The sequence below is a fragment of the Equus quagga genome, chromosome 20 (genome assembly GCF_021613505.1).
Source record: "Equus quagga isolate Etosha38 chromosome 20, UCLA_HA_Equagga_1.0, whole genome shotgun sequence".
NCBI lineage: Eukaryota > Metazoa > Chordata > Mammalia > Perissodactyla > Equidae > Equus > Equus quagga.
Genome location: NC_060286.1, coordinates 34,781,704 through 34,798,882, shown reverse-complemented (window position 1 = coordinate 34,798,882; position 17,179 = coordinate 34,781,704). Strand labels below are relative to the sequence as shown.

Sequence of the window (17,179 nt, the reverse complement as noted above, 5' to 3'; positions counted from 1 at the left end):
GGGGAGTGGGCAAAAGGGGTAAAGGGGCACATACGTATGGTGACAGATAAAAACTAGACTAGTGGTGGTGAGCACAATGTAGTCTACACATAAAGTGATATATAATAATGTACACCTGAAATTACACAGTTATAAACAATTATGACCTCGATAAAATAATTTTTAATAAATAAATAAAATGCCCCAAAAAATTTAAAATATAACTACCATATGATCCAGCAAGTCCACTTCTGGGAATATATTCAAAGGAATCAAAAACACTAACTCAAAAAGATATCTGCTTCTCCATGTGCACAGCAGCATTACTTATAATAGCCAAGACATGGAAACAAACTGTGTCCAACAATGGATGAATGGATAAAGAAGTTGTAATATATACATATAATGGACTATTATTCAGCCATAAAAAAATGAGGAAATCCAAAAATGTGGAGACGAAACAACATGCCACTGAACAAACAATGGATTATTGAAGAAATTAAAGAAGAAATCAAATATTATCTGGAGACAAATGAAAATGAAAACACACCATACCAACTCATTTGGGACACAGCAAAAGCAGTCCTAAGAGGGAAATTCATTGCAATACAGGCTCACCTTAATAAAGAAGAAAAATCTCAGATAAGCAATCTCAAATGACACCCAACAGAATTAGAAAAAGAAGAACAAACAAAGTCCAAAGTCAGTAGAAGGAGGGAAATAATAAAAATTAGAGGAGAAATAAGTGAAATTGAAACAAAAAAGACAGTAGAAAGGACCAATGAAACAAAGAGTTGGTTCTTTGAAAATATAAACAAAATGGACAAACCCTTAGCCAGACTCACTAAGAAAAAAAGATAGAAGACTCAAATAAATAAAATTAGAAATGAGAGAGGAGAACTCACAACAGATACCACAGAAATACAAAAGATCATAAGAGAATACTATGAAAAACTATATGCCAACAAACTGGACAACCTAGAAGGAATGGATAAATTCTTAGACTCTTACAACCTCCCAAAACTGAAGCAGGAAGAAACAGAGAATCTGAATAGACCAATCACAAGTAAAGAAATTGAAACAGTAATCAAAAACCTCCCCAAAAATAGAAGTCCAGGACCAGATGGCTTCTCTGGAGAATTCTACCAAACATTCAAAGAAGATTTAATACCTATCCTTCTCAAACTATTCCAGAAAATTGAGGAAGGTGGAGCACTCCCTAACACATTCTATGAAGCCAACATCACCCTGATCCCAAATCCTGACAAGGACAACACAAAGAAGGAAAACTACAGGCCAATATCACTGATGAACATAGATGCAAAAATCCTCAACAAAATTTGGGCAAACTGAATACAGCAATACATTAAGAAGATTATACACCATGATCAAGTGGGATTTATACCAAGGACACAGGGATGGTTCAACATCCGCAAGTCAATCAATGTGACACACTACATTAACAAAATGAGAAACAAAAACCACATGATCATCTCAATAGATACAGAGAAAGCATTCGACAAGATCCAACATCCATTTATGATAAAAACCCTCAATAAAATGGGTATAGAAGGAAAGTACCTCAACCTAATAAAGGCCATACATGACAAACCCACAGCCAACATCATATTCGATGGGCAAAAACGGAAAGCCATCCCTCTGAGAAGAGGAACAAGACAAGGGTGTCCACTCTCACCACTCTTATTCAACATAGTACTGGAGGTTTTGGCCAGAACAATTCAGCAGGAAAAAGAAATAAAAGGAATCAAAATAGGCAATGAAGAAGTGAAACTCTCACTGTTTGCAGACGACATGATCTTATATATAGAAAAACCCAAAGAATCCACTGGAAAACTATTAGAAATAATCAACAACTACAGCAAAGTTGCAGGGTATAAAATCAACATACATAAATCAGTACCATTTCTATACTCTAACAATGAACTAACAGAAAAAGAACTGAAGAACTCAATCCCATTCACAATCGCAACAAAAAGAATAAAATACCTCAGGGTAAATTTAACCAAGGAAGTGAAAGACCTATACAATGAAAACTACAAGACTTTCCTGAAAGAAATTGATGACGACATAAAGAGAAGGAAAGACATTTCATGCACATGGACTGGAAGAATAAACATAGTTAAAATGTCCATACTACCTAAAGCAATCTACAGATTCAACGCTATCCCAATCAGAATCCAAATGACATTCTTTACAGACATAGAACAAAGAATCCTAAAATTCACATGGGGCAACAAAAGACCCCGAATTGCTAAAGCAATCCTGAGAAAAAAGAACAAAGCTGCAGGCATCACAATCCGTGACTTCAAAACATACTACCAAGCTACAGTAATCAAAACAGCATGGTACTGGTACAAAAACAGGTGCACAGATCAATGGAACAGAATTGAAAGCTCAAAAACAAAACCACACATCTACGGACAGCTAATCTTTGACAAAGGAGCTGAGGGCCTACAATGGAGAAAATAAAGTCTCTTCAACAAATGGTGCTGGGAAAACTGGACAGCCACATGTAAGAATGAAAATTGACCATTTTTTTTTCACCATTCACAAAAATAAACTCAAAATGGAACAAAGACCTAAAGATTAGACCTGAAACAATAAGTCTTCTAGAAGAAAATATAGGCAGTACACTCTTTGACATCAGTATCAAAAGGATCTTTTGAGACACCATATCTCCTCAGAAGACGGAAACAATACAAAGAATAAACCAATGGGACTTCATCAGACTAAAGAGCTTCTTCAAGGCAAGGGAAAACAGGATTGAAACAAAAAAACAACCCACCAACTGGGAAAAAATATTTACAAGTTATATATCTGACAAAGGGTTAATCTCCATAATATATAAAGAACTCTCACAGCTCAACAACAAAAAATCAAACAAGCCAATCAAAAAATGGGCAGGGGACATGAACAGACATTTCTCCAAAGAAGCTATACGGATGGCCAATAGACACATGAAAAGATGCTCATCACTACTCATCAGGGAAATGCAAATCAAAACTACACTAAGATATGACCTTACACCTGTTAGAATGGCAAAAATAACCAAAACAAAAAGTGACAAATGTTGGAGAGGTTGTGGAGAAAAAGGAACCCTCATACACTGTTGGTGAGAATGCAAACTGGTGCAGCCACTATGGAAAACAGTATGGAGATTTCTCAAAAAATTAAAAATAGAAATACCATATGACCCAGCCATCCCACTACTGGGTATCCATCCAAAGAACTTGAAATCAGCAATTCCAAAAGTCCCATGCACCCCTATGTTCATCACAGCATTATTTACAATAGCCAAGACGTGGAAGCAACCTAAGTGCCCATCAACTGATGACTGGATGAAGAAGATGTGGTATATATACAATGGAATACTACTCAGCCATAAAAAAGGCTAAAATCGTTCCATTCACAACAACATGGATGGCCCCTGAGGGTGTTATGTGAAGTGAAATATGCCAGATAGAGAAAGACGAACTCTGTATGACTCCACTCATAGGTGGAAGTTAAACATATAGACAAAGAGAACTGATTGGTGGTTACCAGGGGAAAGGGGGGGGGTGGGGGGAGGGCACAAAGGGTGAAGTGGTGCACCTACAACACGACTGACAATAATGTACAACTGAAATTTCACAAGGTTGTAAACTATCATAATCTTAATAAAATGTAAAAAACAAAATGAGGAAATCCTACCATTTGTGACAACATGGATGGACCTCGAAGGCATTCTGCTAAGTGAAATGAGTCAGACAGAGAAAGATAAATACTGTATGATCTCACTGATATGTGGAATCTAAAATAAAACGCATAGACAAAGAAATCAGACACGTGGTTACCAGAGGCAGCAGGTGGAGGAAGGGAGAATTAGAGGAAGGTGGCCAAAAGGTACAAACTTCCAGTTCTAAGATAAGTAAGTCCAGGAATATAACATATAATATGATGACTATAGTTAACACTGCTGTACAATATACAGAAAAGTTGCTGAGAGCAAAGCCTAAGAGTTCTCATAACAAGGAGAAAATTCTTTCTCTTTTGTTTTTCTTTTCTTCTTTGTTTTCTTTATATTGTATCTGTATGAGATGATGGATGTTAGCTGAACCTCAGCAACAGATGTTAGCTCGGGGCCAATCTTAAAAAAAAGAAAAGAAATAAAGGCAAAACAAGGACATTTTCTGACAAACACTAACTGAAAAGATTTATCCCCAAGAGAATGGCACTAAAGGAAATGTAAAAGATTATTATCAAGGAAAATAATTAAATTTTAGACAGGGACTTAGAGATATAAAAAGGAAAAAAAAGTAAGAAAAAACAATATCTAATGACTATTGACTGCAAAGAACAATAATAATTGTGTTTTGCTGAATTATAAAAAATAGAGCATAGCACAGAAGTCAGGAGGGGGTAAAAGAAGTTAAAATATTCTGTCATTTTACAGGAAAAGGTAGAAGTACTATTTTATACTGCACACTGATAAGTCAAGAATGCATGGCGTATGGGCAGGCTCCATGGCATAGGGTTAACGTTAAGTTCATGTGCTCCACTTTGGCAACCTGGGGTGTGAGGGCTTGGGTCCCGGGCACAGACCTACACACTGTTCATCAAGCCCCGTGGTGGCAGCATCTCATATACAAAATAGAGGAAGACTGGCACAGGTGTCAGTTCAGTGACAATTTTCCTCAGCAAAAAGAGGAGGATTAGCAACTGATATTAGCTCAGGGCCAATCTTCCTCACCAAAAAATTTTTTTAAAAAAAGAATGCATGGAATAATCTCTAGGGTAATGATTAAAAGAATGCAGAAGACTGAATAACTCACCAAGACAAAGATGAAATATTTAAATATACTCAATGCAAAAGGAGAGAGAAAAAGAAAAAAGAAAGCAAAGAGAAAAATAGTGGATTTAAAATCAAATATACCAGTAATTACATGACATGTATATGGACTAAGTGCTCCAAATAAAAGGCAAAGGTCATGAAAATTGAGTTTAAAAAACAGAACTACATGCTGCTTATAAGACACATGAAATATAAGAATATTAAAAAGTTGAAAATAAAAGGGTGGAATAAGTTATACAAACTTATGAAAATTTTACACAAAATTATACAAACACTCATGAAAGACAGTGTAGTTATACTAGCATAAAGACAAAGTAGATTTTAACACAAAAAAGCATTACTAGAGATAAAGACATGCATTCCATAATGGTAAAAGTTTCAATTCACCAGGAAGATATTGCATTCTAAATTTGTATGCACCTAATAATGCCACCTCCAAAGTTATACAGCAAATATTGACAGAACTACAAAGAGGAATACACAAATCCACAATCACAGTAGGAGATTTTAACATTCTACTCTTGGTAACTAATAGAAGAAATAGACACAAATGCAATAAGAATACAGAAGATTTGAACTACACAATTAACAAATTTTATTTAGTTGATATATATAGAACAAACAACTGCCTAAAGAAAGTGTAAAAAGTATCAAAGGAATGAAATAATATAAAGTATGTTGCCTGACCACAAAGGAATCAAGCTATAAATCAATAAAAAACTTCACCAGGAAAATTCCTATATGTTTAGAAATTAATCATCATCCTTCTAAATGACCCATGGGTCAAAGAAGCAACCAGGAAAGAACCTAGAATTCAGCATAGCACAGGAGGTTTTAGCCAGTGCAATAAGGCAAGAGACATAAAAGTCTTAAGGGTTGAAGAGGAGACATTAAACTGTTGTTATTCAACAATAATATAATTGTACACATGAAAAACAATTTTTTACACAAAACTAAAGATAAATTATTAGAATTTAAAAGTGATTTAGCAAGGTTGCTGGATACAAGATCAACATACTAGAATTAATTGCATGTCTACAGACTAGCAACAAAGAGTTAGCAAAATGTAATTTGTGTGTGTGCGTGTGAGGAAGATTGGCCCTGAGCTAACATCTGTTGCCAGTCTTCCACTTTTTGCTTCAGGAAGATTGTCACTGAGCCAACATTTGTGCCAAATCTTCCCCTATTTTATGTGAGATACCACCACAGCTTGGCTTGATGAGTGACACCAGGTCTGCAATCAGGATTTGAACCTACAAGGCCCAGACCACCAAAGCAGAGTGTGTGAACTTAACCACTATGCTGCTGGGCTGGCCCCTAGAAAGTGTAATTTTTCAAAGATATATCGTTGACAATAACATCAAAAAAATAAATACTCAGTGACACACTACATGAGAGATAGGCAGGACATCTACACAGAAAACTACAAAACAGCATTGAGGGAACTAAAGAAAGCCTAGATAAAAAAAGATATACTATGTGCATGGATTGGAAGATTCAATATTTTAAAGATGTCACTTCCCAAGACTGATCTACAGATTCAAGGGAATTTCAATCAAAATCCTAGTAGTTTAGGTGTGTGTTTGTGTGTGTTTAACTTGAAAAACTCTTTAACTTAGCAAATAGCTAGGAATAACCTTGAAGGAGGAAGAAGAACAGGAAGAGGAGGAGAAAGAACAGGAAGAAGAGAAAGCAGGTGGAGACAAGGAAAAGAGTAACAATTACAGCAAGGTGGAAAGACTTGCCCTGAAGGATACGAAATTTTATTATTAAGCTACATTAATTCAGACAGTGTAGTATTGCAAAAAGGAAAAATACACCAACTGAACAAAATAAAGAATCCAGAGACAGAACCATCTTTAAATAGACACTTGATTTATGACAAAAATAGTACTACAGAACATTACGGAAAGGAAAACATTTTCAATAAATGACATTGAGTCAACTGGCTATCCATAAGAGATTAAAAAAAATTGACCCTTACCTCACACCATACAGAAAAATTAATTCCAGATACATCTAAATGTAAAAGGTAAAAACCAAATAGTCTAGAAGATAACAAAGAATATTGTCATAATTTTGGAGTAGCAAAAGATTTTCCTAGATAGGATATAAAAAGCAGTTTATACAAACAAAAAGATGACTACTTTGATTACATTAGAAATAAGAACTTCATTTAATCAACAGACATCAGGGAAATGCAAATTATAACCACAATAGGATACCCTGGAAAATGACTAAAATTTTGAAAACAAAGCATTGCCCAAAATGTGAAATATAGACAAAAAGAACTCTCACACACTGCTAATGGGAGTACAAACTACTACAACCCTTTTGGATCCACTAAAAGTGGATATATACACACCTCTGATCCAACAATTCTACCCTAGGTGTATACTGAACAGAAATCTGCACATGTGTATACCAAAAGATATTCAAAGGATGTTCATAGCAGCATTATTTGTAATACCCAAAAAGTGAGAACAACCCAAATATCCATTAATAGTAAAATGAATACATAAACTGTGGTACATTCATTTGCTAGAATATATATAGCAACAGAAATGAATGAAGCACAGTTATGCTCAACCCATGGACAAATCACACACACACAAATAAATAACATATGATTCCATTTACATAAAATTCAAAAGTAGGCAAAACTAATTTCTGATGTTGGAAGTTAGGTTAGTGGTCACCTTTGGGATAGAAGGAAGAGGTAATCATGATGGTAAACACGGTGGGACATATTCCACATACACTTCTAATTTGTGTGTTTTTCTACACGTGTATAATGCACCAATAAAAAAGGTTTAAAACATTGTTTCTAATTACGTGGGGACAAAATCGAGGTGAAAAAGAACTCAATATTGAGGAAGTTATGACATAAAAGGACTGGTAGACCTTGTAGTTAACTGTAGACAACCCCAGAATCCAAGTGTACTAACGCCGGGTTGGATATCTGGCAGCCCAGACCAAAGCTTAACCTTGTAGTGCTATCTTAAGTTATTCTCTATCTACTTCTGCAACAGTCTCTGTCTCAGAAACGTATATCTTGTGCCACTTCTTTTGTCCCATAGTCCAGATGGAAACTACACAATTAACTGGTGCTATCTTTGCTTAAACAAAGTCTAAATTACCTACTAGTTGGGACACTGTACCAAGAAAATTGCTAAATAATTTCTTTCTCCCCCACAGAAGCAGAGTTTTATAGAACAGCGTAATGGCTACTTTCATTGCCAGGAAACACTGTAATTCTTGCATCTTCAAGACTCATATTTAATGACCAAAATAATTGGAGTAGTTTTTGTTGTAGATAAATACTAATAAACCCAAAAGAGGCAAATATTGTAGATTACCAAATTCCCACTACTTAGTGTGCGCTGGTGATATGGTGGTGAGCAGAGCTGCCTTCCAAACCCTCACTAGTTGATCTTCTTCATATGAGTTGTAAATATTCCTATGTGACTATGCTTAAAAAGCAATAAATAATTTATATACATATATATGCACAGTTAAAATTATTGTGAATTATTAACAATTATTAAATCTATGTGGCTATATGTGTGTACATAGAGTTATTCTTTAAACTTTTCTGTATTTGAAAAATGTCATAATAAAAGGTTGTGGGAAAATCTTGTATAACTATATAGAATATGATGCCTATTTTATTTTAAAATGTGCATCAAAAACACTGGAGGGAATATACCAAAATGTTAACAGTGGTCATTTCTGGATAGTACTATTTTTTTCCTTCTTACTTTTCTAAAAGCAAATTTTCCTTTTACAAAAAAGAAGCGAGGGGCCGGCCCGGTGGCGCAGCGGTTAAGTTCACATGTTCCACTTCTGCGGCCCAGGGTTCGCCAGTTCCGATCCCGGGTGCAGACCTGCGGACCACTTATCAAGCCATGCTGTGGCAGGTGTCCCACATATAAAGTAGAGGAAGATGGGCACGGATGTGAGCTCAGGGCCAAGGTTCCTCAGCAAAAAAGAGGAGGATTGGCGGTGGGTATTAGTGGATGTTAGCTCAAGGCTAATCTCCCTCAAAAAAAAAAAGGAAATTTACTTTTTAAAAAGGAAATAAATTACTGGGAAAACATACAAAAGCTGCTGGTCCCTAAGAAAGCATTTCATCTTTGAGCTTCCAACCCCTAAAATTCTGTCTCCATATAATTTTTATTATTAAGAATATTTAGGGTTGTAGTGCCACCTAAATACTGATGTCCTTTAGTTCATCTTTCATTGAGACACGCAATGCAGAAAATTTCTAATGCTCCAGTTGAAGGTTAATTAAAGAACTGAATTGACAGAAGTGATGTCACCCTGTTAGAACAGAAAACTGTGAGTTTTCAATGAAGATGATGTAGGTTGAAATTCAAGCTGTGCTCCCTTGTAATTTGTGTGAATTTAGGGACGTTACTTAAACTCTGTGTCCCACTCCTCATCTGTAACATTGAAAGAAGAAAACCCACTTCTCAAGATTTTTGTGAGGATTAACCGAGAAAATGTCTATAAAACCCAAAATGGTGCTTGGTCCATAAATTGTGTTCAATTAGCAGAAGGCTAAAATACTAAATGAGATACTAAGCAACTAGAACAATGTCTGACAAGCAGCCAGTGTTGGATAAATAGTCAAACACAGATCAGAATGATTAATTTTTTTTATGATCTCTTGTTTCCTGAATAGAGTGCCATGGTCCCCTAGAATGGGAGTTCCAAGAGAGCTTCCTCCCCAGGGCCTTAGTGCCTGGCAAGTAGCAGGCACACAATGACACACTGTTGAAAGAACGGAAGTGTGCGGAGGTATGATTACACGAGGGACAGAAGAATAAAGGCCCATAGACAGAGGCGTCTTGTCCAGAAAGGCCAAGAGAAGGTGAAGGAGTCACTCTGATCTTAGTATGCAGAGGCAGAGCCACTCTAGGGAGACAGGTTTGGCTGGCCCTTCGGAGACGGTAGGGTCACAGGGGTCAATGGAAGTGGCTGTCCACCTGCTGGTCTTCTGGGATGTTCCAGACAGGAAAATCTCATCACGTGGTTTCTCCATCTAAAACCTGTCTGTGGCTTCCCTTTGCCGTTAGGATAAAATTCAATTCCTTCACCAGCCCTGTCAGGCTTCTTGCTTACCTCGTCTGGCTCCTCTCCTCCTGCCACTCCACTGTCTGGCTGCATATGACTTTTTCTAGCTCCTAACTGCAACCATACTGTCTTTGGCCTCCAAGTCTGAAACCCAGGCAGTTCCTTCTGCCTCAGACTCACTCATGATTCACTCCCCTTTTGACGTCCAGGGTTCACACATCTTTCAAGTATTCCCCTACACATCACTCACTCGAGAACCTTCCTTGACAAGTTAACCCTACCCAAAGTTGCCCACCAACAGGGTGAGGTTAGAGGTCCCTCCTGTGTGTTCACACAGCTCTCTGTACTTGCTCTACCTTAGCACCTATTACACTGTAAGGAGATTTCCTGATCTTTCCCCACAACTGGAATGTACATGCCAAGATATTCATGAGTTTAGTCTGTTTTTTCCATCACTTTCCACCAGTGCCTAGAATAATGCCTAGCTAATAGTGGATACTTCATAAATATTTGTTCAATAAATGAATGAATTTCCATATCTAGATTCCATTAAGCTCCATGAGGTCTGGTTTTGTGTCAGTTCTTATACCATCAACAAAAAGTTTAGTGCCTGGCACATAATAGTTACTCTACAAATATTCACCAACTTAGTAAATTTCATTTGATACTGGTTACCCATTCACACATCATGTAAATGCTTATTTCAGGGATCTATTGAGAAGGGGTTGGTGTCAAATATTTCAGTCATTTCACCTTTTATTTTATTAATGCTTCCAACTTTTTTCCTGCTTTTATATTCAAATTATCCACTTGACAACACTTGGACATTCTCTACTATTGGTAGAGAATAAAACAGAAATGATACCAATTTTCATTTTTCTAAAATTTACTTACTATCTACCCTCATTGTTTTAATTAATATTGTTATCACTAAGGCCAATATTATTTGTTCTGAGTTTAGAATAAGCCCACCAAGGACCATCAAAGGCCAAAAAACAGTCATTAATATCTCTAACACTTGGCTTTAATCAGGAACATAAATCAGACACCTGAATTAAGTTAAATCCCTTTTGAATGACTTCAAGACACCTTTGGAAAGAAGAGTGATTTCAAGAAAGTAGACACTCATAACATCAGTATACAATCTCACAATAACGTGAATAAAAGTTAACTTTGCCAAAACATCCACCTCTCTCATTTTCAGAAAAATATCTACACAATTAAGTGGGAGGAGAGGGTAGTCAGGGGCAAACTCCATCAGCCATAGGTTGCTTCTTTGATTTTATAGTAGATAAACATAAACAACAAAGGACCTGGGGCTTGTTTGGTTTTTGGTAACTATACATCTTTACATTTAAATCCAGCATTTACTTCTCAGTCATTAGTTAGACAAATATTCATCAATTGTTGACTCTTCCTGTCCAACCAGGCTATCACGATCACCTAATTCTTATTTAGTGTATGAACCGGTAATGTTGAACGTGCTCCAAGTCTTCTTATCAGAGCAGAATTAGCCACCTGGGGTTTTGCTAACCGGTGAGCAAATCTGCAGCATCACTCACCTTTGTAGTGACTCACGTTAGCAGTAGTTAGACCACAGGCCAGGTGTATGGCAAAGGAGACTGAGACTTAGGCAATCTGCTATGGTGTCCTAAGTGCTTTTGAAATTAATTTATTTTATACCACCTAGTTTCAGAAAGGATTATAATAATGTCTAAAGGCATGTAAATATAATCCAGCAAGATAAATAAATATATAAGTAGGTGAGGCAAAGACGTCGTAGGAGAAATAAAGATGGGGCACCACAGAACCATTCTTCTCTTACCTGTGTACTGCAAGCCCCTGTATTCGCTTATTGCCCCAGGAGGCTTTAAATTGGGCCAGTAATGGAACAGCATTTGCACAGCTGGAGGTTTCACTTGTGAAGGCCCATAGGCTATCACATACAAAAGATCCTAAAGGAAACAGGAAGCATACTTTGACTTATCAAATAAAAATAAAAGTAGCTCATTCAATATTACCAAAGCAGTGAAAATTCCAATGGAAGGGTTGAGGTGGCAAATTTCTCTGGAATCTCATCATCTAGGTTGCTTCTCAGATTAGATCATATGAAAATATTATTTTTTATTATTTATTTATTGGTCTCATAAATAAACCCCCCAGGTAGCATTCAAAAGTACACCATCTTTTAATAAATTCTCCTCTACTCAGAATAATGTCAAACAATTTTAGAATAGCATTAGCCAGTTTGTCAAAGACTGTATTTTAAAAAATATTTTCCTAAAACATATTTCTTAACAATTCACATCTCCTATTTGAAAGAAGACAGGTTCTCAAGCAACATTTCAAATTAAATAAAATCGCCACATAATATAGTATTTGCTGAATTCCAAGTATAAGAGATATCTAATTACTTTCTTTATCAAGCCACTGTGTTCTTCAAGTACCATTTCTGCTCTAAATGATAAAAATTAACCAGTAAGGAAATAATTCTAGGTTCTACCACACCAAAATACTAAGACATAAATAAATTTGACCTAAACAATAGTTTTAATATGCAAACAATTTTTACTATACTGTACAAATCAAGTTTGTGACTATGAGTTAAATTTTGTCCAAAACTTACTTTCCAGACTTCTTGTTTATATTTCATGAGGCATTCCAATAATTGACAATGATACACTGTAAAGAAGAAAATGTAATTTGAACATGAAATGTAAATACCAGATAAAAAAATCCTCTGATATTTAATAAACTATATTAGCATGACTTTTCACTCTAATCATTAAATTAGAACTTACTTATTTCTCACTCTAATCATTAAATTAGAACTTACTTATTTCTACATATTCATACTTTTCAAAAATCACATAATCCCTTGACTTTATCAAGTTTTATTCCAAGATCTTTCATTTTATTAACAAAGGAAGTATTAAGAAAGATCCCTAGTAATCATACTTCCAGAACATAAACTTATGTCAATGTAATCAAAAACTACATAGGAAAAAAAGTAGCCTCATGGGATCATACTACAAGCTCACATTTACGGAGCATTCATTGTGTGTCGGCATTTGCTAAGAGCCTTACACCTACTGTCTCAGAACCACCATGTTGCAGTTAGGAAACTGAGGCTTAGTTTCCTATCTCACCAAAGGTGGGACAGAAAGCAAATAACGGACTTAGAATGGGAATCTTCTATCATTTGATCACCAATTCCATCTCGTTGAGGAATTCTTTAAAAGCTACACAACAGTAAACTTCTATGATCTGCCTACGTTGACTTCGGGAAGAAAGATGCTTTCACCCCAGTTAGATACCTGATTTATACCTTCCCTAGTCTATCTTCCAACCCTATCATGGCACTGAAGCAGGTCTCACTTCAGTCACCAGTGACTTCCGTGCTGTTCAATTCAATGGGCACCTTTCAGTCTGTCTCTTGCTTGACCTTCAGCAGCATTCAGCACTGCTGACCACTGTCTCCTTTTTAAAGCACTCTCTTCCCCTGACTTCGTGACTAACCCTCTCCTATCACCTGTGGTGGACACTGTTGTTGCTACTCAGCTGCTATCAACAACCCTTTCTTCCTTATCCATCTCCCAGTACACAGGCTACAGAGCAAGATACTCTCTCAGACCTCCTTGCAGCTACGGATGGCCATGTGACTCAGTTCTGGCCAGTAAGACCTAAGAGAGAATCTGCCTGGGAGCTTCTGGGACACTTTTTCTCTCTGATAAAAGGAAAGAGACAAACCAGGAGACCTTTCTCTAATTACCCTGACTGATCCTATTACCTGTTTGTGGATGTGATTGTATAAGGATATAATAACCTCCATTGTGGCAGCCATCTTGCAAACAGGAGGGGAGGTCCAAGAGAAACAAAAAGAAAGCCATCTCAGCCCCCTGATACTCTGCAGCTATCTCCAAGACTTCCTACTAAGTAAACAACAAACATTTTTATAGTTTAAAGCCTCTGTTAGTCAGCCAAACACAGCCTAACAGATACAACCCCTCTGCCTCCTTGGCAAGCTCATCCTCTTCCACTGGGGAACACCTGCTAGAGTTCCGGGAGGCCTGATCATAAACCCACTCCACTTTTCATTCTATGCTGTCTCCTAAGCAATCTCACACTCATATACAACTTCAGTTACCATCTATATGCAATTAAGTAATCATCATCGGACTCTTACGTGTAGGTTCAAAGTTCATTACCTCTAGCCCAGAGCTCTGTTCTGAGCTCCAGACTCATCACACAGCTTCCTAATTACTATCGCCTCTTTTTTTCCCTTTTTTAAGGAAGCTGATTTACTTGCATTTTTGTGTTTTGGACATATAGAATTATTACTGAGGTTATATATGGGTTTTTTCCAGTTTTATTGAGATACAATTGACATATAACATTGTATTAGTCCAAGGTGTACCATCTCCTTTTAAATGTCTCAAAGACATCTTGAATACAACATGTCCACAACAGAGATTTCCTGGGAAGCCTGATCTTCTTGTTCCAGTGTCTCCCTTCTCAGTGAATAGAACTACCATGCAGCCAGTTATACAAGCTGAAAACCCACCATATCCAATATGTCACCAAGTCCTATCCATTTTACTTTCTAAATAGCTCTTGGACGTATCCACTTTTCTCAATCTCAATTGCCCATGCCTTTTATATGCCTAGACAAATGCAATGGACTGTTCCTGGGTCAATCTACATCCACTCTGGCTCCTTTTTAACCCATTCTCAACTGCAGTCAGGGTGACACATACATAATCCCTCAAAGTCCTTCAGGACTGTCCCATTCGACTTGGGATAAACACAGGACTCCCAAACAAAACCCATGACATCCTGCGTGTTCTGGCCTGCGGAAGTCTACAGTCTCATCTCGCACGAGGCAGCTCTCACTCCAAGCTCCAGCTACACTGGTCTTTCAGTCCCACCTGCTTGCCAGGCTCCCTTCTGACACGAGGTTCTTCTGCCTGAACCCTCCACCCCAGTAGGCCTCGTTAATGCTACTCCTCCTTCAGTCCTCAGACCAAAGGTCACTTCCCCAGAGAAGCCCTCCCTGACCTCTTCAATAAAAGAAAAATCCCCTTTTACAGGGTCTTGTAGCACACGTACATCTTTCAGAGCACTTGTCACAGGCGAAATTTTACATTTGCTTTGATAATTATTTGATTAATGTCTTCTCCCCCACACCATTTGGTAAGCTTCAGGAGGTGAGGGCAGGCGTCAGTTCTGTTTTGCTAACCATGGTGTCCTCAGTACCTGGCACATAGTAAATATTCATTGACTATTTATTGAAGATATAAATGGCCCTCTGGAATTGGAATTGGGTTCTTAGGTGCAGATGTTCGAGGCCCCTTTCTCTTACACAGTGTCTGCTATTCTATTTTCCACCTGTCTGCTCCATGAACCTGGCACAGAGTAGTCCACTGACTGCCCTGTGAACAGACCTGGAGAGTACTTTGCTTAAACTGCTCCCCCTCCCAGAATGTCCCACTTACCCTATCAATCAAAACTTTATCCATATTTTAAGACCCATACTGCACTTAAGTGGTACAAAACCCTTCCAGATTATTTCAATCCATAGAGTTCTCTCCTTCTGACGAATCAACACTGTCTATAGTATTTATTTCGTGCTTTTCACATATTACTTTACATTATAAATTAATGATTTATGTGAATATGCCTAATCTTCCCAATTAGACATAAGCTCCACAGCAAGCACCATATCTTACCTTTCTGGGCAGTTTTCACAATGCCTAGCACAGAGCCGTGTACATTGGAATCACTGAACGAACGCCTTTTAGCTGAACAAGGTCTGTGCCCGATCCTTGACACATAATCAGCTACAAGGAACAAGCTGCCACTTGCTGTTTCCCTCAATAAAAAGTCAAACAATACAATGATGCCCCCCCACTTGGCCTCAGAGAGCCCCCGTTGGATGTCCTCACTTCTTAACAGTTTCCCAAAAGACTAGTTTTGGGTCCCAAATACAATTCTTAGTATAGAATAGGCTGTAAATGTTCCCCCGTGAACGTGTGAAGATATAGATTTGGAAATAACAGAAATACCTCGATCCGATCACAGTGATTTCCCAGTGAAACACTCAACTCCAAGAGGAAAATGGCAGACTGTAGCAATCTGCATTGCTATTTATTGAGCAGTTACAATGTGCCTGTCAGTAAGCTAAGGAAGCACTTTGCACACACTTAACTCATTAAATCCTCACCACAACATCCTAAGGCACTGCCGGAAGAACTATGCCCGTTTTACAGATGAGGCAACTTGGTCTTAGGGAGGTTGAAAGGTTCACTAACTGGCACTTCTCGGGGAGGTTAGATATGAACCCACATATACATCTAACCTCAAAGCACATGATTTGCCCCACTCTGCTTTACTGTCTCCCAACTTAGAAATTAGGACCAAGGCCTCCTGACGAGACTTCAATTCACTAGATTCCAAATGAAGGGTTTTTTTCAGAATATAATATATAAGAAATATAAACAACATTTTGAGAGTCCTTCAAGCCAGACAGAGTGAGATGAGACATAACTTCCAAAAAATATACATTTTAATTAAACTCATATAATAATCTTAAGGGATTTCATATTTAAAGGATGACACTCCAAACTAAGAAGTGTTAAGATTTTAAAACAAAAAAAATTTTTCCTCGGGGCTGGCCCCGTGGCCGAGTGGTTAAGTTCGCGCGCTGTGCTGCAGGCAGCCCAGTGTTTCGTTGGTTCGAATCCTGGGCGCGGACATGGCACTGCTCATCGGACCACGCTGAGGCAGCGTCCCACATGCCACAACTGGAAGAACCCACAACGAAGAATATACAACTATGTACCAGGGGGCTTTGGGGAGAAAAAGGAAATAATAAAATCTTAAAAAAAAAAAAAAAATTTTTCCTCATCCTGAGTCAAAAACTCAGTTATTATTTATTACGTAATTAAGTAGAAGGTTGAAAACAGTACAACCAAATTTGTTCACTTTCCAAAAAAACATTAAATGAAAATTAAAACCGAGTTTGCATCTTAACATGTGACTCCAACAGTCAGCCCCTTTTTAGGTCAGTTCCCCAAAGTTTGTCTGCAGTTATACTAATGAATGAAAATCACGGAGTAAACTATATGAAACCTGTCCAACATCACTAGTAACAGAAGAAATACAAATCAAAACAATGAGATATTATTTTTCATCTGTCTAACTGTGTGCAAATTTTATGATAATACTCAATGACAGGTCACAGTGTACTTTCACATATAATTATGAGAC

At 37.4% G+C, this 17,179-nt stretch overlaps 1 protein-coding gene across 1 annotated transcript in view; it reads right to left on the bottom strand.

The window, feature by feature from the left end:
• UNC79 (unc-79 homolog, NALCN channel complex subunit) overlaps positions 1-17,179 on the bottom strand; it is a 195,508-nt gene that overhangs the window by 166,142 nt on the left and 12,187 nt on the right. Inside the window, exons 4-5 of the mRNA XM_046647730.1 lie at positions 12,537-12,592; positions 11,736-11,865 (exon numbers count right to left, since the gene is read on the bottom strand). Of these exons, the coding sequence (XP_046503686.1) occupies positions 11,736-11,865; positions 12,537-12,592 (186 nt within the window). The remainder of the gene's footprint in view (positions 1-11,735; positions 11,866-12,536; positions 12,593-17,179) is intronic.